The 24,182-nt window shown below is 42.8% G+C and overlaps 2 protein-coding genes across 2 annotated transcripts; one reads left to right on the forward strand and one right to left on the reverse strand.

Moving 5' to 3' along the window:
• Window positions 1-162: 162 nt before the first annotated feature.
• On the reverse strand, window positions 163-18,935 carry golgb1 (golgin B1). The gene is made up of 20 exons (XM_028570064.1): window positions 18,837-18,935; window positions 17,218-17,296; window positions 16,409-16,600; window positions 16,179-16,292; window positions 15,832-15,999; window positions 15,588-15,710; window positions 14,491-14,604; window positions 13,524-14,226; window positions 13,344-13,420; window positions 11,733-11,793; window positions 6,436-11,485; window positions 5,936-6,347; window positions 5,614-5,847; window positions 4,689-5,525; window positions 4,339-4,532; window positions 4,075-4,234; window positions 3,685-3,785; window positions 3,529-3,600; window positions 2,386-2,473; window positions 163-2,275 (listed from the first exon to the last, which is right to left on the reverse strand). The coding sequence occupies exons 2-20, from the start codon at window positions 17,284-17,286 to the stop codon at window positions 2,138-2,140; spliced, it is 8,907 nt and encodes a 2,968-aa protein (XP_028425865.1). The 5' UTR covers window positions 17,287-17,296; window positions 18,837-18,935; the 3' UTR covers window positions 163-2,137.
• Window positions 18,936-21,155: 2,220 nt separating this feature from the next.
• guca1aa (guanylate cyclase activator 1Aa) lies at window positions 21,156-23,402 on the forward strand. Its single transcript, XM_028570902.1, has 4 exons — window positions 21,156-21,353; window positions 22,164-22,313; window positions 22,825-22,918; window positions 23,237-23,402. The coding sequence occupies exons 1-4, from the start codon at window positions 21,156-21,158 to the stop codon at window positions 23,362-23,364; spliced, it is 570 nt and encodes a 189-aa protein (XP_028426703.1). The 3' UTR covers window positions 23,365-23,402.
• Window positions 23,403-24,182: the final 780 nt, after the last annotated feature.

The following is a 24,182-nucleotide window of genomic DNA, read 5'->3' on the forward strand; positions in this document are numbered from 1 at the left end:
GAAATACAATAACCTCCCTCTAGGAAAGTTCACATCCTGCATGAACAATTTAAATATACTATTTTTTGTAGCCACTGGCTCCGTTTCGTTGATTCATTAAACTAAATCTGTACTATATTAACTTTAATAATTCATAACCGACATCAGTACAGCCAGACACAATTCAGATGTTTAATCTTTATTATGTGCTATAAGCACTTTTGCAAAAAGTGATAGTGACTGAAGTCTCAGCAAAAACAGTGTTTATATCAGCCTTCCTCCCATATAATAATACATTTTGTTTATGGGTGCCTTTTTATGACACTCAAGGACACCTTACACATACAAATATGAAGCATTGTCATCACACCAGCGCTTAATTGTCATGTCACTCCCATATTTAGAAATGTTTGCTGAAATGGCAAAATCACTGATTAATGATACCCATTTCTTAATTACTTCATAAAAGGGAAAACTTGCATTAATTAACTGAGCCCAAAAAACGGTAAACAAAAGTCCTACTGTAAGTAAAAAATAAGTCCCAATGTCTGTATTTTTTTTTCTACAGACACAAATAAGCAAATAATTAATGCTTGACAAGATCTGTCCCTGGTCCTGGATCTAAACCACCAACATTTTTATTACATTTTAGTTTTCTATACAGCCCTTTTGTAACAGTTATTTACAGTATATTTCAGTGTGTAAGATATAAAGAACATAAGAAATTGATAGAGAAGATGAGTACAGAGGGATCATTTCACCAACAGTGAGCGATTAAATAAACAAGAATCAAGAGGATGACGTCAATATTTATGTAGGTGGTGAATAATTCTAACTGTTATGGGCAATAAATTATGCTACATCAGAATAGTCTATAATGGTATAGATATCATTAGAAAACACAGCAGTCTTTCTCCTCTGGAATGAACCCACACTGTGGTAACATGAATAACTGCTTCCTCTGCCATAAAAAACTACAGAGCAAACTGTAAAATCTAAATCTGTGCAACAGAATCATGGACAGGGAATCTTGTTGGATATGCAAGAGGGAAACCTACATCCAGATGACATACATAATACATGTACATATGTACAAATATCACTATAATGCTCCCTTTTTTAAATGCGATTTATATAAGAGGAAAAGGAAACACACAATAGGAATGTGTAAGAACAGAAATTGCACTGTGCTCCGTTTTTGTGCATAAAATGAGTAGAAGAAGAGGAGACTGGGCTATAACAGCATGTCCTGAACCTCAAGCCATCTTAAAAGAATAGTTCCACATCTTGGGAAATATGCTTATTTGCTTCCTTGCCAGAGACAAGATTGATACCACTAATAAACTAGGCTCGCTGTGTCCAACGGTAACAAAATCCCCCTAAAAGCCCCTCTAAAGATGACTAATTAACACGTTATTTCAAAGAGACAATTTTCCGTTTTTCAAGAGTCAGCACAGGTTGCCAGGCAACTGCTCAAACCGGATCACAGAATACTGTGCAACACCGCCGGTGTTCTGATGATTTATGCTGCCTTGTTGAAAAAGCATACCTAATGTGTTTGTGTGCATTTTCGTGACTATTATAATATAATTATGTATGTTTTTGATTACAAACAGGGGTAAGTGTACGGTAAGAATACGGGGAGCATATGTTGATACTCAGTAGTTAAGGTATTTCGATAAGTCTCGCCATCGCCAGACCTTACTCCACAGTGCTGCAGAGTAAGGTCTGGCTCCTCTACACATACATTCCTGGTTGGGTGCTTTGAATTTGTTTAATCCAATCACAATCATCTTGGCCGGCGCTAAGCTCCGGACGCAGAGATGATGGCTCTGCAAAATGGTCTCGGGAGGGAACTTGTTTTGGTGAAAAAAAAAAAAAAGATAAATTAAGGTTTCCCTCAAAGTCATACAAGAGCAACATAGTTAAAACCAATGACAACAACATCCTATATAAATCTACATACTTTGGCTAAAAGATGAAGTCGTGTAAAGTGCAACATTTGGGTGTAGAAGATCTGTCACACCCTTATACAAAATAAAACATATTGATGGCTTGGGTTAGGTCTGTGTCACGTTTCCATTTTCTTTCCCCCTCCTCTCTCTAACTCGATCTCTTATCCGTCAGGGTTTTTTTTTTTGTTTAAAAGAAGCTGGTTTCAGAGGTATCCGCCCAGACACAGCAGCAGCAGGACGTGCACAGTGAGCAGATAGAGGCTGAACAGCAGAGGGGTGCGCTGGCGGGAGCAGAAGGCCACTCTGAGCATTCGCATCCAACCCGGGCCACTTCTCCGAGTCTGCACGAGACAGATGACAAGGTTACGGGAAACATTCAGCTCATAAGTCTTTATTATTATAGTTATTAAGATGACAGATGAGGTGGTACAGCACATTAGTGGCGCCTTACTCGAGTGACAGCTCCTTCCGGGTCGATAAAAACAGCAGTCTCTGAGTGATCCTCTTCTTGTGCAGGGTGCCATTTAGCCTGGCTATGACTATTAATAATAATAATAATAATAATAAAAACAGATGTTAGCTGTCATATTTGGTAACTAAACAAATTTATCAGAGCTAAAAGATGAATAATTCACCTGCAGAAAAACAACAGAAAGCATATTAAAGAACTGTTTGTCAACGGTTATTACAGAATATGACCATTAGTCTCGACATTATACAATTTAAAACATTTAATCAAGAACAATCTAATGATCAATGTTTCTTAGTCTTCTATTAGAATTATTTGAGTATCATTTGGTTTTGGACCATTTGTTAGACCAAAAAAAGCAAGATTTTAAGATTTAAACTTGGTTTTGGTACAATTGTAACGTACATTTTACGCTATTTTCATTTGATGGACCAAACAATCAAGAAAATACTTATGAATAAATAAATTCTTATAAATAAATACTTAACTAACCATTAGTTGCAGCCATAGCATATTTATGGTGTATATGGTACCACTATTTGTTTTTATGCTTCTTGTTGTGTATGCTAGATACTCGGAATGTGAAGATATTCTAGTTTTAGTAGGTTACAAGCTGTAAACAAAACAGTGACATATTGCCTTTCTAAATTGATATTGTTGGCAAATCATTGCTTATTTACACATGTAGCAGTTTACAGTTGTAGCTTTGTTTTGGTCTCCAGCAACTCCTGAGGGAAATATCTGGCTCTTTAGCTGCTAAATGCTCCACTAGTTCACTAGCTAGTGGCTAACTTTGTGTGTCTGTAGTTTGTAGCTGAGAAGGTAGTGTACAGTGGGTTCATTAGAGCTTTTTTTGCTAAATACATCTGGCTCTTGCAAAAAAACTCTGATGAGAGTGGTTAAAGTGAATCAAAAATAGTGAAGAAAAGTGGGCCGAAGAACCAAAAAAAAGACCCTTAAAAAAGCTCTGTAGAGCTAAGGAGAACTGCAGTCAGATGCAACTCTAAGTTTTTCACTATTAGCCACCCTTTCATATTACACAGTCATTTAACCTACTGTTAATATAATAGTATTGATTATAGCAGCTTTAATTTCCCTTTCCCTTTATCTTGTCACATTTGATACCGTTTGAGTCGATCCTGTGTGTCCATCAGCTGCTCCTCAGCAGCCACCCTCTGCTGCATCTCTTCATCCAGCCTGATTCAAAAGAGTTTAACATTGATTATACTTTACTTTAATACTTGTAACAGTATTTCTGGTAAGGTTTGACCTATACTATACCTTCTCTGTAGCTCTTTGACCTCAGCTACGTATGCGGGGCTGTCTACCAGGCCACTGCGCTCCTGTGGGGCTCCAGGAGCACTGTCCACTTCCTCTGTGCCCTGTAGAGAAGAGAACGACTGATGATTTTATAGTTTATATTATGCCTTCTGCGAGCCACGTTTCTGGAGGGCCAATTAAGACTTCTAACACGACTGAGGGTCCAATTATTTATCCCCAACGTGGTATGAGATGTGGAAGCAAAAAGACAAAGAATGACACAAACGCACAAACTGGGGGTATTTGTGTCAGGGGTCCCAAGTCCAAATCAACAATACGGCTTTTCGCAATGCCACCATGCACAGAATCTATTATTTCCCATTACAGTCATAAGTACATGCAAATGTTAACCTCTCTCTGATAGTGTTCCTGCTGAAGTTTGGGCTTGTGTGCGCGGGCTTCCTCCAGCATGGCGGTGAGTTGCCGCAGTTGTTGGTCCCGCTCCGAGAGTGTGGCGAGGGTCTGCTGCTTCAGCTGCTCTGCTTGAGCCATCCAGTCAATACGCTCCAGTCTAATAAAGCACATGACAAATGAACATACAATAAAAGGCTTTTGTGCCCTTTTGCTTTGTCAAAACGGTGACTATGATGACATAATGCCTGCTCTGTGGCTCACCTGAGAGTTTCTATTTCCTGCTTGCCCATTTCCACCACATTCTCTAGCTGCATTATGACACCCAGTAGGTCTTCATTCTTGTTCTTCTCCTCAAACAGCTCCTGGCTGATTTTAATCAGCTCTCCTGCTCCCAGTCGAGCCAGCTCCGACTTCTGCTTCTTGAGCTCAGATGACTGGGTTTGAAGCTGCTCCAGCTGCACACAAAGAGAAAAAAATATATATGACAACATAATACAACTGCTTGTTCAAAAGGTCAATGCTCACATCATTTATATTCTTTGCCAGAAGAGTTGTGATTATCGGTGTGTTTCTGACTAAAATACTGATATTTATGATGACATGTAACTCACCAGTCTCTCCCTGTCATTCTGCAGGGCTTGTAGTGCGTTCTTCAGCCCCCACACTTCTCCAGTGGAGCCTCCAGGGCTGCTGTGTGCTGCGTGGCCACCTGCCTTGCTCATCTCTTCCAGCTTCTGGCTCAGTTCCTGGACCTTGCTTACTGCCTGGTCCCTGCTGTCCTGCAGGGAGGCCATGGCTTTTGAGAACGAATGGTTCTCTGCTTTCAGCTGCGCCGTTGCCTCTTTCTCCTGTAACAGATTCTGTTCAACAGCCAGCAAGTCTCTGGCCAACTCTGCCACCCTCTCCTGAGCACTCTCTGACTCTGTCCGCATCACACCTCCCTCCCATCGCAGCTCAGCTAGCTCTTTGCTCCTGCTCACCTGCTCTTGTCTCTCCTTGAGTCGCCTCTCCTCCAAAGCCTCCACTTGTTCTTTCGCTGCTTGCAGCTGCTCCCTCAGCTTCTCAACTTCCGCACCGGGAGCGTTGATCACCTGTGACGCTGTCCTAACGTCAACAGCCTGGCTAAGAGTCTCCCTTTCCACTCGGACTGCTTCTACTCCCGTCTCTCTGGCTCTGCTCACGCTCTTTACCTGACTTTCCAACTCATTGCGTTCCTTTTCCAGAGAGGCAATACGCTCTCGCTGAGCTGCCAGAAGCTGTTTGTGTTGGGAGTCCTTCATGCTCAGGACTTGGTTAAGTTCGTTACGGTAGCCGTGAAGCTGAGCAGACAGCTGGGCCTTTTCGGCATACAGGTCGTCTCTCTGGACCAGCAGAGAGCGCAGCTCTTCTTTCAGGCTGTTGTTCTCCCCTGCCGCCTCTTGGATCAGACCGTCCTTTTCCATTATCACCTGAGACGCAATACAAATATTATATTGGCTATTGACTAAAACAAGCTCAGCTTCAGATATTATAAGCTTTAGGTTTTTTGTGCATTACCTGCAGGTGTTTCTCCTCCAGCTGTTTGTACATGTTGAGGACTCTGTCCCTGTCATCCTGCAAGGAGCCCATGGCCTTCATGAAAGAGTCCAGTCTGGCTTTTCTGTTGTTGCTCTCTTCCTCTGCCTTTCGAAATTTTTCTTCCAGATCCCGCACTTCCCCTCTTCTCTGCTCCAGCTCCTTCTCAGCCTCTTCTGCCCTGCTGTCGGCCTCCTTTCTAGCCTCCTCTGCAGCCTGGGAAACAAAACACACATGAATGGTGAAAAATGTGTCATCCGAGAACAATATAGAGCATGTACTGTAGATGAAAACGTGTTAAAACCTGAGTGACAGCTTGCTCCTTCTCCCCCAGCATTTCCACCTCTCTCTTTTCCTTTTCATTTAACTCAGTCTGCAGACTCTCTGTCAGGGCCTTAGAGGACCTCAGGTCGGTCTCTAGTTGCTCCACGTTCAGACACAGCCGCCTCTCTTCTGCCTCCCTCTCCCTCAGCTCAGTCCTGGCCTGGTCGACTTCACCCTGCAGCCGACCTACAGCCTCCTCCAGAGCTCTGGCCCTCTGAATGAGACTCTCGACCTCATTTTTCAGAGCATGGGCTTCATTTTGTGCAGACTGCAGCTCAGTTGTAGTTTGCCGAAGCTTGCTCCTCTCCTCCTCTAGGGCAGTTTTGCTTTCTGTAACTTTCTTTTCCTCCTCTTCCAGTTTCAGCTGGCAATCTTTGATTGCTTTCTCTAGTCTGAAAGAAAAGAAATGTTGTGAGTTTTGAGCTAAAAAAGCTGAACATAATCAGGGAAATAAGACAAATACAGTGAGAAGGTTTTTACCTGTCGACTGATAGCTGAAGTTCCTCTCTCAGGGCAGATTCTCTCTGAAGCTGTTCTGCCAGTTCCTTGGCCCGTGTTTCAGCCTCCCGAACTTCAGCCTCCTTACCCTGCAGAGCATCTTTAAAACGAGTCTCCCATTGTCGGGTCTCGTCCAAAACTCTGTCACGGTCATCTTGCAGTGAGGACATGCAGCGTGAGAAAGCGGCTAACCTGGCCAGAGACTCGTCCAGACGGGCTTGCATCTCCTGGGCCCGTCTCTCGGCTGCTTCTGCGACCTCTCGGGCCTCCAGAGTGGCTTCCTCTTCCCTGTCTCTTTCTCGGTCCACCTCTTCCAGTCTCAGCTCCATCTCCTTCAGTTCGGCTCCAAGCCTAAATCTCACAGAGTCGAGGGTTTGCTCTGCCTCTGCTTTCATCGAGGCCTCCTTCTGTTGGGCATTCTGTTCAAGGGTCGTTTTCTCCGCTAAAGCCTCGCTTGCCTTCTTCTGAGCCTCATCCAGCTGAGATTTGCAGCTAGCCAACTCTGCTTGAGTCCTTTTCAGGTCTTCAACAGTTTTGGAAGTCTCCAGTTGGGACTGTTCTAGTTTGTTGTGGAGCTCTTCGTGGCCTTGCCTCAGCGCCTTAGCTTCTTTACCTAGTTCACTGATCCTTTCCTGGTACTTGATGCAGTCCTTCTGCAGCTGACGGACCTCCAGCTGCTTCTCCCTCAACAGTTCTTCCAGCTGACGTGCTCTGCTCTGGCTGCCTTCTCGGACCCTCTGAGCAGACCTCAGCTGTTGCTCCAGCTCCCTCTGCTTACCAGACTCTGCTTCAGCTTCGGCTCTCTGTCTCTGGGCTTGCCTCATGTCCTCCTCCAGCCTGGCAGCCCGGTCGCTCTCACTCTGAGCCTCGGCTTCCAGCTCGGCACGCTCTCTCTCCAGCCTCTCCACCTCCCGCTGCAGCTCAGCGAGGTGCTCCCGGTTGTCTGCTGCCTCTTGCTGGTAGCCAGCGATGCTGCCGTTGAGCTGAGCCAATTGGTTCATCAGACGCTCCTCCAGGTTATCTTTCTCAGTTTCGAGGCCTCTGAGCAGCTCTTTGAACTGGGCTTCCCTCTTTGAACCCTCTTCAATCAGGCTCTTTTCTCTCTCTTCGCCCTCTTGGAGACACTTCTCTAGAGAGGCCACAAGGCTCTCCTTTTCTCTACTCTCCTGAAGATCTCGCTCAAGAGAGGCCAGCTCAGCTTTGAGCCTAGCCTCCTGTTCCTGCCACAGTTCCCTCTCGGCATTAACAGCTGCCTCCATCTCCCTCATTTTATCCTCTAATAAAACTTGAATACTTTCAGTCATTTCTGCTTTTTCTTTTTCCTCAGTAGGTTGTGAATGTGTTTCTGGTGCATGCACTGCAGCTATTTGGTTAGCTGCTGTGTCTTCTTCTTTGTCTTCATACTGACTCTCAACAGGCTCTGCTTTGGTCATGATTATGTCGGATTGCTGGGCAGTGATAACCTCTTCTACAACGGGGGCTGAGCTAAGCAGTGTAGCATGAATTATGTTGTCTTCTTTCTCTCTTGTTTGGTCGAGTTGTTCCCTCAATTCTTCAATCTGCTGCCCTAAAGAGTCCCTTTCTGCCACTGTAGTGTCTAACTCAGCTTTCAAAGCCCCCAGCTCATCGTGAAGTCTTTCCACCTCAGCTTTGAGAGCCCTGCCCTCTCGTTTTATTACATTCTTGTCCTGCATCTCACTAAGTCTCTCATTCTCCTCCTCTAACTCCATTATTTTCTGCTGCTTTGTTTTGGCAAACTTTCTCATTTTGTCTTTCACCGAATCCACCTCTTTCTGCGACTCTTCCGCCCGTCTTTCGGCATCCTGCTTCGCAGCCTCCTGCGTCCTCACCTTGGCCGCGAGCTCTTGTCTCTCCTGCCTGGCAGCTTCCAGGACTCGTCTCACTCGCTCTGCTTCATCGCTCACGTTTTCGTACGACTTGAGCAGAGTCTCGTACTCGTCCTTCATGCCTTGAACTTTTTCCTCCCATTCTCTGCAGGTTCTGGCAGCTTCTTCTTTCGCTTGGTCTACTTCTCTCTTACAGGCAGCTTTCTCACTCAGTATGCCCTCCATGGCCAGTTTGAGGCTCTCACAGGATGATCCTAGGCTTTGGTTTTCCAGTAATGTCCGGTCAACCTCATCAATCAGTCGAACTTTTTCCGCTCTCAGCTTCTCCAGCTCATCTTGTGCCGACTCCATTTTCTGCTGCAGTTCAGCTAGGAGCTTCTCAGTTGAAGCTAGGTGTTCCTTCTGGGTTTTGTTTTCTTTTAGGGCCTCTTTGCGAGAGATCAGGGCAGCCTGAAGTTTCCGTTGCAGCTGCTGGTTCTTTGCCTCGCTGTCTTTTTCTTCCTCTTGCTTCAGTGGGAGCTCGACCTCTAACCTTTGGGTTTTTTCTTGCTCAGCCTTCAGTTCTTCCTGTAAAGAAAATATTCGCTGATCCTTCTGAGTCACTGTGTCCTGCATTGAGCGTATGAGAGAGTTCTGCTCGCTAAGCTGCTGGCTTAGCTCCGTGATTTCATGGTTCTTACTGACAAGGAACTGCTTAAAGTCCTCCACTTCGGCCTGAAGAGTTGTAATTGAGAATGTAGAATCTGCAGATTCTGTTTTGGCGGCAGCGTCCATCTCTGCTTTCAGGGTTTCAGCGTAAGACTCAGCCCGGTGATACTTTTCTCTAAGATCATTAATTTCCCCTGAGAGTGCATCAATCTGTCTTTCCTTTTCTCGTAATGCTTGTAGCTCTTTGCCCAATTCCAATAAGTCAGCCTCCTTCAGTGACAAACTGGTCTGGGTTTCCTGCAGCTGCTTCTCTAACTCTGTGTTAGCCATCCGCACAGTCTGGATCTCTCCTCTGAGAGCTTTCACAGATTCCTCCATTTGTGCAGAAAGGAGGTCCGACTGCTCTGCAGGACGCTGAACTGAATCGCTGGATTGGGGTTGCGATGAATCAGTCTCAGATGTGGCAAAATCCACCCAATCCTCTTGGACCCAATCACCTGCTGCTTGCTTTGCCAAACTTTCAGCCAGTTGCGTGGTCTCGTGGTGAGATTCTCTATTGGTGCTCACTTTTTCTTCTAATTCTCTCAATTTAGTGAGAAGAACTTCTCGCTCGCCGCTCTGCACCTCAAAACGTTCCACGAGCTCGCTGTATTCTTCTTTCTGCTGCTTCAGCTGTTCACGGTGGTGCCTATCTTTCTCTTTTGCTTTGCGGATTGTTTCCTTGCGAGATTCTTGGGCCTCCTGAACTTTTTTCTGAAGGGTTTCACACTCTGCTTCAAGAGAGACCACTTGGGATTGTAACACAGTTGTTTCAGAAGAACTGTCAGTCTGCTGAGAGTTTTCAGCTTCTTCACTTAGCTTTCGATTCAGAGCAAGCGTCTCATTGAGAACTTGATCCTGCTGGCTAATTTTCTGTTCAAGAGTTTCAACTGCCTCTTCTTTGGATCTTAAAGCTTGCTCGAGTTCAATGACTTTAGCCTCCATTTCTCGAAGCTCACGTGCTCTAGATTGTTCAACCTCTGGGATGTCTGCAGGAGTTTCTGCCTTTGCAGTTTCATCTCGCTCTTTCCATTTCTTTGCTTCTACCTCAAATTCAGCCACCTTCCTCATGAGCTCTTTGCGTTGCACAAGTGCAGCCTGCAATTTCTTCTTTGTGGTTGTCAGCTGGCTTTCCAGCACTCCTTTCTCCTTTCGCAAAGTACCAAGTTCATCATCTACATGAGCAGCTGAGTCTTCAGAACTCCCTTTCTGTTTCTCGTCTCTGACTTTCTCAAGGTCCACTATCTGCCCCTTCAGTTTATTGACCTCACTGTCTGTCTGGAACTTCTCTTCTTCTGCTTGGAGGAGCTTAGCAGACATGCTGTCATTGAGCTCCATCACCTCTTGCTCTTTTTGGCTGAGACGAAGCTGTAGCTCACTGATCTCAGAGTCCTTCTTTGACAAAGTGTCATTGTTGAGCTCTGATGTTTGAGAGTATTCCAACATGCTGTTTTCCATGTCTTGCAGCCTCCTTTCAAGCTCAGAGGAGAGGAGCTCTCTTTCCTCCAGCTGAGCACTCAGCATCCTGGCCTGCCCCTCCTGCTCAGAGAAAGCTTGACGAGCCATTTCCAGTTCTGTCTGCAGGGCCTGGATCTTCTCGTCCTTAGTTTTACTTTGAGTGCTTAAAATGTCTAACTGTTCTTCTAGAAGCTGCATTTCAACACCGCGTTTCTCCACCACTGAGCTGCTTTGCTGAGAGAGCTTGTCCAGCTCCTCTCTGGCTGACTTCAGTTCTTCTATAAAGCCATTGGCCTGGGACTCGGCCTCTTCTTTGGCAGCAGCAAGGCACTGTGTTTCTTCTTCCAGGTTCTTGATTTTCTCCTGTGACTCTGCAGCTGCCTCTCTGAGCCTCTGAAGCTCAGCCAAAAGCTCACTGTACCTCTTCTGAAGTTCCTCAGCCAAGGCCTGAGCAAAGACCTGGCCAGAGGGGACGTCTCCATCTGTGGTGGAAGAACTCTGCTGAGTTAGATGAACTTGTACAGTCTCTCGGATGATGACAGAGGACGACTCAACTTGAACTGTGGATGTTTCCTGCTCCATGCTCGTCGCCTCCCATGACTGCAGCTGCAGCTGGCCAAAGTCCTGCAGGATGGACGGCCACTCCTGGCCTCCATCTTGATTGACAGCTTCCAGGAGGGTCCAGCTGCTGTGGGCCACCTCTGAATCACTGCTGGCGACCATCTCATCTGAGGAGGTCCCTTTGGATTCTTCTGGGGACTCAGACTGGTGTCCAATAAGCTCTGGGCTGCTCTCGTTATCAGCAGGAATGGAGAGGACTGAGGTGTCCTGAGCAACTAAGGTGGTGTCCTCTTCTTGTGTGTCGTCCAGGAAGCCAGGAAGGGCTGCACAACTGTCATGGAGGGCCGTGCTGGCATCGTGACCTTGATCTGGAGTCTGACTGTAGTTTTCACATGATGCAACCCCACTGAGGGACTCTCGTAAGGCAACCAGCTCATTGTCTTTTTCTAAAAGCTGCTGCTCCAATTCCAGTATGTGTGCTGTGGAAGTCAACAAAGTAATTAGAAAAAAAACATTGTATGGCATTTCTTCTCCAGAAAAATAACTTTAGGTCTAATTGATTATCAAAATAGTTGACGATTAATTTAATCATTTAATTATTTTTAGCTTTAAAATCATCCTAATTTATATGCACGTGTGAGCATACTGAGCTTGACCATTATATTGGATTCTGTTTCCATATAATGTATACATTTTATTTTGGGAGAACAAATGCAGTTTTTGTACCTTTATTAGCTTCAGATAAATCCTGTGCAGCTGGTTCAGTCACATCACCTCTTTCAGATGTCTGAAAAAAAAAAAAAAAAAAAAAGAGAATTAGCAGGATTGGAACTTTTACAATATTATGATTCAACATTTACTGGAGAAAAAAATCCTGTATAAAAAGAAAGGGGACAACACTTTTAACACTCTATATGGCCTCTATGGTTGTTCTTAAATAAGGCTGTAACGTGAGGGGAAGGTCGGATAATAACAGTGGATCAGTGCAGAGGGGATTAGGCGCACTTCTTCACACTGAGTTGAAGTATTGTCCTTCTATGACCCTGCACCTGTCCTGTCCTGTCTGAGACTCAGACACATGTTATGACCCTGGACCAGTTGTAGAGGATAAGACCAGTCGGACTGCCCTGCTCTCTAAATAAAAGTTCTGCAAACTGTATTTTAATGAAAGAGTGGAAACACAACAACACGGTTGTCTGACTTTGTAGATCGACTACTAAGAACTACTTTAACTTCTTAAACCTCAGCTTATACTAAGCTTCCAGTCCCACATCTCCCACGTCAACACCTTTTCTTAATCATATAAACAGAGACACAGAAAAACTCATAACGAAGGCTGAAACTTTGAAGTTAAAGCTTGCAGAGTACCACAAAGCTTATTTAAGGTTTTACTTTTGAAGTTCCCATCACAAGTAAAACAAACTGCTAATTTATGGTGTCAAGCAGGTAATGATTGCAGAACGCACAGTGATTAAATCAGACGGACCACATTTTGAGGCGGTCAGGTTTGCACTGTGATCGAATCTCAGCCAGCGTGAGTGCAGTCCGTACAGCATGACCACATTCTTAAGAAGAAAACCCACACAGCAAGTTGAAAGGTTAACTGCTCTTCCTGCTAGCTTAAGCTGCCTGGCAAAAACTACAAGTGGCAGCTACAAGTCTTTCCTGACAAAAAGGGATTTCATTAATTTACATATCTAGATCCAATCCCATCGCAGGCCGAATCGAGAGAACGCATTTTTATATGTAAATGCCTGTGGCTTGGATGCCATTATCCAGATAATGCATACAGATACAGAGCATGTGTTAAAGGAACACGCCGACTTACTGGGAATTTAGCTTATTCACCATAACCCCCAGAGTTAGACAATTAAGTCAATACATACCCTTCTCATCTCCGTGCGTGCTGTAATGCTGTCTGACGGCTCCAGCGGCATCAGGCCAGCACAGAACATGCAGGTGAATGGTTCCAGTAATCCTACTGCTCCGAATAAGTGACAAAATAATGCCAACATGTTCCTATTTACATGTTGTGATTTATAGAGTCACATGCTGTGACTATACAAATCACAACATGTAAATAGGAACATGTTGGCATTATTTAGTCACTTTTGTCACAATTCAGAGCAGTAGGCTAGTTGGAACCAGTTACCTGCAGGATCTGTGCTGGGCTAAGCTAATGCTGGAACCGTCAGACAGCGTTACAGCACGCATGGAGATGAGAAGGGTATGTATCAACTTGTCTTACTCTGGGAGTTATGGTGAATAAGCTAAATTCCCAATAAGTCGGCGTGTTCCTTTAATATACCAGTGTAAAGTAGACAAATTTGCACTGACCAATAGAACTTGAAGCTCCAACTGTTGTATCTTGGCAGTGGTTTCCTCCTGTTCTGTGGTTTTTCTGTCCAGTTGTTCTGAAAATCAGAGATTTATATGAAAACATCATGATAAAACTAAAAGGTTTGACATGAACACACTGAATTTCATAAACAGACACAAACCGACACATTTCCTTACCCTGAAGGGTTTGTATGGTGTGTGTGAGCTCAGCACAATGTTCTTTACTCTCACTGCGTTCATCTTTCAGCTTTGTCAGTTGTGTCTCAAAAGACTGCACAGTGTCCAGGAACAGGGAAAGGTCAGCAGGGAAGGGGACTTCATCTGCTGCTTGCACATCCTCAAGAGCCAGAGAACGTAGATGTCTCCAAATATCACCCAAGATTTCACATTTCTTCTGGACATCTTCATGTTCCTCTTTACATAACGCCAGCTCTCGCTCTAGTTTATCAATTTCCGACTTCTCCCTCTCTGAGGCCTCCTGGCTGGCACCGACAACTGCCTCTCTCATAGAGGTAAGTTCACTTTCGAGCCGAACTACTTCCACCCTGGTGCTCTCTAAAGCATCGTGGCTAGCTTGGACAGCTGCGAGTTCAGCCTCTTTCATCAGAGACAGTTCTCTCTCCAATCTGGCAACTTCCATCTTCTCCTTTCCCAGAGCCTCCTGACTAGCATGCTCTGCCTCTCTCAGGGAGGCCAGCTCGCCCTCTTGTCTTGCCACCTCCGTTTTTTCTCTTTCCAAGTCCTCCAAGCTGGTTCGCAGGGCTGCGACTTCTGCATGGGCCCTGCTGGCCTGTTCGGCCCACTGCTGCCTCTCTTCCTCCCTCTGCTTGGCGGCCTCGGCCAGCTCCTGCTCCATCTGCCGGAACTGAGCAGTCAAGATCTGAGCAGAAAATAAACAGAGAGAAGGAGAAAGAGGATATGAGTGGGTGTGTGTTGTGTGGCTCAGCCAAACAATGCATAATAATGACATGCCATTAAGATGTGGGGTGTGTCTGTTTGAACAGTTCTCTTTTCATTAAGCAGCAGTATTCACTACAACTGAAGCCTCTATAAATATCTGCCAATATGCTGAACAGTCTCTAAACCAACACACTGTAAGTAGCTGCACAAACACAAATGGCATCCAGTACATCAGGACCTGTACCTGTTTTTGCTGATCAGCACTGCTCACTTCCTGCTGCAGCATTTCCAGCACTTGGGACCGAGAGCTTAAGGCCTCCTCAAGCTCTTCACAACGCCTCTGTGCTGCATGCAGGGCCTTGGAGAAAGAAAAACAAAGACACCAAATTATCATATAAACAGTGAATGTATCTGTGAAGTTTGGCCATCATCTTCTCTTTCTCTAGTGGGAAAATTGAAGCATTTTTGTGTTTATCCCCTCGAGATGAACTGAGGCAAATTCCAGTTATCAAAACTTGGGTAATGGGTAATTCCTCTTTTTAGCTCAAGCTATTTCAAAATAAAGGGTTAAGTTGCAGTTCATGGACTATTTTTGGCCTGGTCTCAAGGTTTTATATCTGAATTGAGGGTCTAAGGATAGAAGGTGTTGTAGAGATTGCAAAGCCCTCTGAGACACTTGTGACACATTTGTGATTATGTACTATACAGATAAAACAGACTTAATAATAATACATTTTATTTAAAGGTGCCTTTCTCTGCGGTCAAGGACACCATACAGGGATACATAAGACATTTAAAAGGGCAAAAAAAAAAAAAAAACTAACTTAACTACATTTCTTTACAGGACAATGACATTAAACGGTTGTTAAAAGTCTAAAACATAAATTTTCCAGAATTTGGAGATGCATCGATCAATTAATCAATTAGTTGATAAGAGATAAAATCTATCTGCAATGATTTTGATAACTGATTCATCATTTAAGTAATTTTTTAAGCAAAAATGCTAAAACTTAAGAGGTTCCAGCTTCTCAAATGTGAATATTTGCTGGTTTTCATCTCCTGTCTTCTAAGATAGAAAACTGCATATAGGCTATTTGAGATTTTGAATGTTAGTCAAAAATATCAGAAAACAAGCCATTTTAGACCAAACAATTAATCAGGTTAATAATCAGCAGATTCATTGATGGTCACAGTAATTGTTAGATGCAGCTCTACCATTAAACAAAAAGAGCTGAAAAAGAGAAGAAAACCTCAAACAAATACTTAGAGTAGGGCTTGAATGTGTCAATTATAAATGAATAAACCACAAACAGTTATTTAAATAACTCCTGGATCTTATACCTGCTGAAGCTCACTGTCCCTCTGAGACTGTGCTGTGACCCTCAGCAGCTCTTCTTCATGTTTCTGGATCTGTTCCTGGAAACGCACATCCTTCTCACAGACCACAGCCTGCAGTTTCTGCAACTGAAAAACAAAAAAAAGGCAACAAATCATTCAGAAAGAGTTTTCTCGTGAAATTTTAAATACAAATAATGATTTGTTAACAGTGTATGGCTACATGTAATTCAAGACACGGTTGGGTCACCTGTGAAGCATGGGCAGATTCCTTCTCTTGAAGGAGCTGTTCTGTGGTCTGGAGTCGCTCCTGCAGCTCTCTGCGGACGGCTTCCTCCTCGCTCAGCTTGTTCTTAAGTTCTTGGAGATCCTCCTCGATTGCAGCACCGGCTCCTGTAAAAGAGCTGTCTGGACTCTGCTGCAGACAAAACAAATGTTCAAGTCAGATGAAAGCTTTGAGCTTTATTGTTTGTGTTTGTGGTGAGCGGGTGGCATATCTTAGTCTGTATAAAATTGTTGCTATAAAAGGCTACTGGAGGTAGATTAGTTATAATCCTACAAGCACAACACAGACTATTTTGACCGATTTAAACTTACTGTTGCTCCTTCATGTCCTTTCAACTCAGTTATCTGTTTGTTGAGTGAAGCCATCTTGGCTTTGGCCTGCAGTTTGAGTTTAGTGAAGCGAGCCTCAGCTTCATCTTTTTCATTCTGTGGATATGAAGCACAAATAGCATCCGTGCTCAGTCATAAAAGACGTGACATAAAGAATATAGTGAAATGACTTTTGGAGTTTTAACAGCAAATGAACCCAAAAGGTTATTTACCTTGAGCCGTGCATCTTTGTTAGACAGTTCAGCGTCCTTTTGGATGAGCTGGGTGTCTTTGTCTCGGATAAGCTCCTTCAGCTGGACCACCAGTTGTTCCAGGTGAGCCAGCCTCTCCATCGCCTCCTCAGGAGCCTCAGACTCCACTGGAGCCTGGTCCTCACCGGCAGGGAGCTGAGGCACCAGCATGCCCTGTTTAAGGAAACAGATAAGGTCAGTTCATTTGTCATGGTTAGTCCAACTCAACCTGTAAAAACAGCTATATAATGTCCTCGGTGGCTATATGATCCAATGAAAGATGCTAATGAGCTGCATTATGAATAATGGAGAAAATATAATTTTTTAAGCTGCTTCAAACTTGGGACTAAAAGTCAGAATACCATGGCCTCTGCTGCTTCAGTTTTGACAATTAATTCTCTTTTGAGTGCCACAGCTTAATGGAAGTGACAAAATAAACCACTGGAGTGCTTCTTTAACGTAAGAGAAGGAAATGCGTCCTTGCATGTGCAGACACACTGGAGTCAAAAGAGTCATGCAAATATGATATTCTGTGAAAGTATGTAATGCAAGATAATGCTGTCTTTGACCTATTTCTGTACAGATAGGATCATCTTCCTTTATTTCGTAAGATAAGAGGCAAGCAGACATGTCCTTTCATCATCCTCGTGTTTTTTCAATGGTTGCTCTAAATGGAGGACAAAATGCCCCAGAGACATTGAAACTGGACATAAAATCCACAATTTATCATTTAAAAACTGGGGACACATTAGGCAATACTCTTCATTATAATTTGTGGGTTGCTCTCTCACCTGTGGGTCTCCATCTGGGCCCTCCTCTCCAGAGAGCTCCTGGAGGACTGTGGCCAGACGGCTTAACATAAAGATGGCACTGTGAGGCGAAAAGATATCAAAGGTTTGAGGCTTCAGCTTAGTAATGTCTGCCATATAAATCCTTTCTTTGCTGCACCTGTGCAAACCCTGTCCTGTTTGCTATGGATAAATAGTGGACCTATTTTTTCAAAATCTTTCTCCAATGTCCTTCATCAGTGTACAGGCTAATTAGAATTACAGATGTAAGCATACATTTTAATTATATTCATAGTAGCATAAATACAGCCTACAATTAAATATGTCTTGTGTTTGTAATGCATAGTATATCACAGTAGTGCTGCATGACAATGTCCTCTGAATGAGTGAATATACACATAATCCCAAGCATATTTACTGTTTATTTGACTTTTGTATTCACATAGTGTCTGCAAGCTTGTTACATTACACTAGAGCTGAAACGATTAGTTGATCAAAAGGATAAAGTAATAATTACTTTGACTATCGGTTGAATGTTTCTCCAGTCTACGTTCCTTAGTTTCAGTTTCTCAACAGTAAGGCTTGAAAAATATACACATACAAAAACTATGACTCTGGTTTTTAAGTTGCTCTCAGTGTTACACACAGTTCCAATAGAAATAGAGATAGAAATAGACATACAGCTAAAAACAAGGACAACAAAACTGAACAAAGATAGGGGAAATAAACATAGAACTATTATTTATATACAACTAGGCAAAAAAAAGGGGGAAATCATATAATCGTTTTGGGCTCTAGGAAACTGCGATGTTTTTTTCTCCATAATAGCAGGCCTATGGGCCAAACGATTAATCAATGAATCGAGTAATTATTGGTTGCAGGCCTACAAATTACATTTCAAACCCCGCTAGAAAGTAGGCCTGAAAACGAATGAAAAGCAATATTTTGGGAAAATAGTACATCTCTACCTAGAAATGAAACTGTGTAATATGGAATATGTAAATTGTTGTAGGTTATACGTGGATAATACAGGATTTAGGATATTTGACAGGAATTTATTTATTTTTTAGAACCAGACAGATTTTCAGAACAATGTTTATATAAATAAACTACACGACCTGGGCTTTTACTGACCAATATTTTCTATTTTTTCTTATTTTTCCCCTCCATGTCCAAAGCAACACATTGGCAGACACCTCCCAACCCAACCTATTTGCGCCGAGCTGGATCGGTAGAGCCGAGCTTCCCCGAACCTGCCGGACACTCCACTGCGGCTGCGTCACTTTTTTGTGAACAGCAAAGATTATAGCTAGCTAACGCAAAAATCGACGGGACACTATCCAAGCGGCTGGACAGCGATGTCTTCAAAGAGTAGTAGACACATTTGAAGATTAAGAAACGGCGGTGTGAACAGGACACTTTGTGAAAACACCCGGTGTTTACTCTGCGTGTAGTTTCCACGATACAGTAAGTTAGCTAATGCTACTTAGCTAGCTAACGCTGGTCACTCGTAAATAAGGATTACAAACCCGATTCGATGAGTTTTTTCCTCTAAGAATGACAGCTCTGTTATGCAGCCAAGTAAGTGGTGTGCTTTTTTAAAGAAAGGATATTTGACTCACCTGTGCGAGTGCTTCCCAGGTAAATGTATCTGCTTTTGATTTGATATATTTCCTCGGATGGATGTCAGAGCATAGCCACATCACCAAACATTCCCGGAAACTAAACTTCCTTTGCTCTGATTGGACAGCCGGGATCTGCTCTATAAGGGACTGTCTGCAAATTCTCAGTCGTCTACTCCTTTCTAGGGAGTATCTGCATAAACCTATATTTCCAAAAAATAAAACATAAAATAAAACGAACCATACAAAAGACAGTATAATGATGGCAGGACATGAACAAAGAGTCAACCGAATTGTCAACCATGGCAGACAGCTCGGGAGAAGTCTGTTGCTGCTGGTTTTCTACACCACAGTGTTTGTGACCTTTGTGGGGCGCACCGTGCAGTGGATGGTCAATGCAGTGAAGTGGACCAGCCTGTTTGCACGCTACACAGTGTCTGTGTTTGACTTCATCTACAGACATCTGCACTGGGGGAAGAGGAAAAGTGTCGCTGGGGGTGCGAGAGAGATCTGCCCAGATCTCTGATGGAGCCACAGTAAATTCATGTGTATTATAACTTTGTCTAACTGTTTTGTCATAAAGCCAAATTAAGACAACAACAACAACAAAGACTGAATCTGGAACTGAAGGGGTAAACTTAAAAAAAAAACTGAATATGAAGAAGGAAAATGAGGCCTTACTGAAGTCAGAATAATTACAGCTTTTTACTTTTTTAAGCTCTTGAAACAAAGCTCTTTGTTACATAGTCGTATTAATGTTAAAATTGTGTGTTTACATAATGTGTGTATACCATGTTTGTTATTGTCAGGCAAAGCTCTACCAAAATGTTGAAAACTACATTAATGCTATTGGAAACTATATTTCTATTTGTGAGACACAATGGGGAAAACTCTGTTGCTGCCATTCATCACTCATATCTGCTGATTTGACTGTTAATGCAAATGTATTACAGGGTAATGCAAACTAGAGTAAAATATGTTGGAAGCATTCGTATACTGTATGCCTCTTACGCATTACATTATTGCACTACAGTGGAGGTAGGATGTAAACTATCCTACAGTATGTAGGATTGAAAACGATCAGCCAAATGTTTTCTGGTTGTTTTATTTTTTACATCTGTGCCTTTCTGAAGCATGCACAATATTTAATTTTGGCCAATTCTTATGTGGCATGAATGAAAACCATGGAATGAACAATCAGCTACCACTCAGGCTACACCATGTGGAGATGCTGCTTCCTGAGGTTTTCCTGTGATAATCTAAAAGTCATACTTCTGTTTTTCAAGTTTTTTGGCCAGAAAGAAACGCTAACGCTCCTCCTGAATGTATCCCAGACAGAGGCAACTAATGAGTTTAATGTGAGATTTGACTAAATGAAAAGTGAATTGTTGCTTTAAAATGACCCATAGCTGTATTTACTAATGATGTTTTTATTTTTACTTTTGTATTAATAAATATATTTTAATTGAAAGCATTTTTAGACTTCAGTTAAAGCACTAACATGTATATTTCAGTTTTTTTGTCTTTCCTTTGACGGATAACACAAGTTGCAAGTCATAAGAATGCACTGTTGGAAACATTAACTGCACTGAATACTGCTGCTGAATACCACTAATACTGCTTTGAAATATCATTACATGGTTGTAGTATTATTTTCCTTGTTTATGGTAATCACACTGAGATCAAAAAGCTTTCTGCAGTGTTTTTATATTAATTTCACTAACTCAAACTGCATGGCTCATGCCTTTTGGTTTTAAACTGTGGTATTTAAATAAAACTCTCTACCAAGTAATGTTTTGTAATCTTTTTTGTTTTTTTACAGAATGAAACACAAGTAGAGCAGCAACTAAATATTATTGTTTATTAATGATTAATCTACTGAGGGTAGTGTGTTTGTAGTGTGCAAAGTCTTTATCAGGAGCATTACAGCTGTACTACTTGTACTTGAGTCATCAGTTCGAATGCATGACTGTGATGGATGTCCCGTGTCTCCACGTGAGGGATGAAAGCTGTATTGTGTCTGTCAGCAGTTAACCTGCCCTTTAATGGGGCGATTATGCTGATCATCTGCATGTTTGTCTGGATTATGCCAGAGATTAGACCCAAGGAGGACACAGGGGAGTCCACCGGCTCATCCCCAAACACAGACGGCTACAAAAGGCCCCCACCAGTCGCTACTCTCACCCTAAAACCCGCTGTTGTGTGACTGGGAAGAGGGATAACCTCAGCTTCAGTAGACCAATTGGGCGGAGAGGTTTGTACGCCAGCTGCGAAAAGATCCAGCTATCCTATCTACACACACTCAGGTGTCAGACGGAAATGGGTAACTCAACAGGAAGCACCGTGGACGACCTGCAGTCGGTGGAGATGCACCTCTGGTACAAGAAGTTCATGACTGAGTGCCCCTCAGGTCAGCTCACCCTGCATGAGTTCAAGCAGATCTTCGGGCTGCGAGGGTTGGACCCAGAGGCCAACGCCTACATAGAGCAAATGTTCCGCACGTTTGACATGAACAAGGTAAGATGCTGCATGTTTTGACTACAAAAGTTAAATTGTCATACTTCACTAGGGTGACTGTAGAGAGAGGAACTTTTTAAAGTTAAAAACCCTCACATTTGAGGCACTGGAAGTGGCACATTTGAGGTCTTTTTGCCTAAAAAAACGACTTACTACTTTGATTACTTTAAAATCAAAAGGTGGCAAATTAATCTCAGTTGATCGACGAATGGACTAATTGTTTCAGCACTAAAACAGATACAAACACTTAAATAGGATGGTGCTTGACTTTTTGTTTTGTTCGTTTGTTTTCGGGCAAGACCTAAAGTTGGGTCAAGAGCAGAAAAGTTCTTAAAACTACAACATAATGCCCAAATTGAAAATCATCAGTATCAATTATGTTCACTCACCCATACAAGTGATGCAGTGACCTCTCAGCAACCAGCTTAACCCTAACCCTTAATTAAGAGTGTCTCAGAGCATGCGACAGGGTCATCGCAGGATGTGTCCGTATGAGAAGCTATATTTAGTCTCCCCTTCAACTCCCAAAAGGCTGTGGTAATCTTTCTGCATGATTTAAACTCTGAGATTATCTGTGAGACAAATGCTTTGATGGTAAGATTGCTGCCACTGTGCAGACAGTTCTGAGATAATCCTCTGTCCTGGCATGCCTTTATTTCACACAGATTATTGAGTTGAGATGAGGGGGGATCACTTTCAACTGAGGGACTGATTCATCTCTTTGAATGGCAAAAAAAAAAAAGTTAAATAATAAGTGGACAAGCATGCATAATAATTTATTTATGTTTGAAAAATGTATGTTTATTGCAGGATGGCTACATTGACTTCATGGAGTATGTAGCTGCTCTCAGTCTGGTGATGCGAGGAAAGATGGAGCACAAGCTGCGCTGGTATTTCAAACTTTATGATGTGGATGGCAACGGCTGCATTGACCGACATGAGCTCCTCAACATCATAAAGGTACAGTAGGCCTAGGCCAGGGGCGATTCTAGGATCAGACCTTTAGGGGGGGGCTCAGCCCCCAATGAGAATGTGACACAGTGCCTTGCAAAAGTGTTAACCCCCTCCTGCTAAATCAGTAATTTCATTAGCTGATAATCTCTGAGCTAGCTACTGAACAACAACGTCAGCTAACATTTTTTGACACTATTAACATTATGTTAACCCTTTCCTTGACTGGGTTACAGGTGCATAGCATCGACGACAGACACACAGGATATTAAACCTGTTTTAAGCCCTTTGAACCTGTAATTGTTTGTCCTCTGTCACTAATAGACAAGTTTGCAACTCTAAGTTGAAGCACCAACATTTGTTTTTATTATTATTATAACTTATAGGGGGACTGAGATGAAATTTAGGGGGGCTTGTCTAAAACCACCCATGGCCTAGGCTATATCATGCACCTGCAACACTGATTTCATAGCAAGTCCTGGCCATAACATGGCATAGTGATTTTATTCTGTTCCCGCAGGCCATCCGTGCAATCAATGGGAATGAAAGTCAGGATGGATCTGCTGAGGATTTCACTAACCGTGTGTTTGACCGGATTGACATAAACGGAGATGGTGAGTGTGTTCTGGCACTGTATAGGAAGACTTTTTGAAGAAATCGATCGTGGGTGGACAGTGGTTAGACATTTATTAGCTCCAGTGCTGTTCTGAGTCAGGGAACACAACAAGCACAATAAGAAGATATTCTGTAGGTAGCAGTTGAACACAATAACAATCTGTTATAAAAGGTAAGACCTTTAAAGTGTCTGTAAGTGTGACAATGCTATACCTAGAAGTGCAATGATAAATCAGTGGAGTACTCTTTTAAACCAATGCATGTATTTAATGTCTTTGTATTTCAAAAATGTAAATGTAATCTTTTCCCTCCATCAGGCGAGCTTTCCTTGGAGGAGTTTGTTGCCGGCGCTCGCAGTGACGAAGATTTCATGGAGGTGATGATGAAAAGTCTGGACCTCACACACATTGTGGCCATGATTGACAAGAGGAGGCACAGCATTTAGGATCTGCCCACCCAAACTACCTCATCCTCATTCATGATTTAACCCGAGAGCTTCAAGACACGGCCTCTAGTAAAAATGTCATTTATAGACTGCGATTTCTTTTAGGATTGAATCCAGTTTAATACTGCAAACTCTGACATGTCTTATTTCAAATCTCAAAAAAAGAGTGAAACGTGTGCACTTCAAATGCATTTGGATGACTCAGTCAACCTTTGCAAACTGGTCATTGTCCTTGTTTATCCATGCTGAGCTCTCCCCCAAGGCCACCTTGGCACGAGGGATGATCTCTCAGACAGTCGACTTACCCACAGATACCCCGCGGGATAAAAGAGGAGATAGTGGAGCAAAGTGGCAATTACATGCACTCAATGCTTTTCTGGGTCGGAGTTCTTCTGCCTCAAAATACTTAAATCTCTTTTCTTTTTTTTTTTTTTTTTTTTTTTTACCCATTCTTGCCTGTTGGGTTCACAGGAGGAAGCTATGACTCTGCAGTGTGCTTAACATCCATATTTATTATTTGATTACTTGTTCAGATTCTCAAATGTTTACCTTTTTTAAAGTTAACCTTTTTTTTTTTACATTTTAAATAAAGTTGAAGCAGAAGGCAAAATACCAGCTTGTTGTTTTGTGGTATTTTTGTGTGTATAAAACTGCATTTTACTATATTGTGATTTATTAGAAGAGTAAATCGCTTCATACAACAGGATAAACAAAGGTGACACACCACAGAAACAAAATTGTCCCTTTGAGCAAGGACGATGATTCACCTGCAAGGTGCCACGGCTAAACCTGCATCGTATTCATCTTTTTCATTATTT

Source organism: Perca flavescens, chromosome 23, assembly GCF_004354835.1.
Source record: "Perca flavescens isolate YP-PL-M2 chromosome 23, PFLA_1.0, whole genome shotgun sequence".
Lineage (NCBI taxonomy): Eukaryota > Metazoa > Chordata > Actinopteri > Perciformes > Percidae > Perca > Perca flavescens.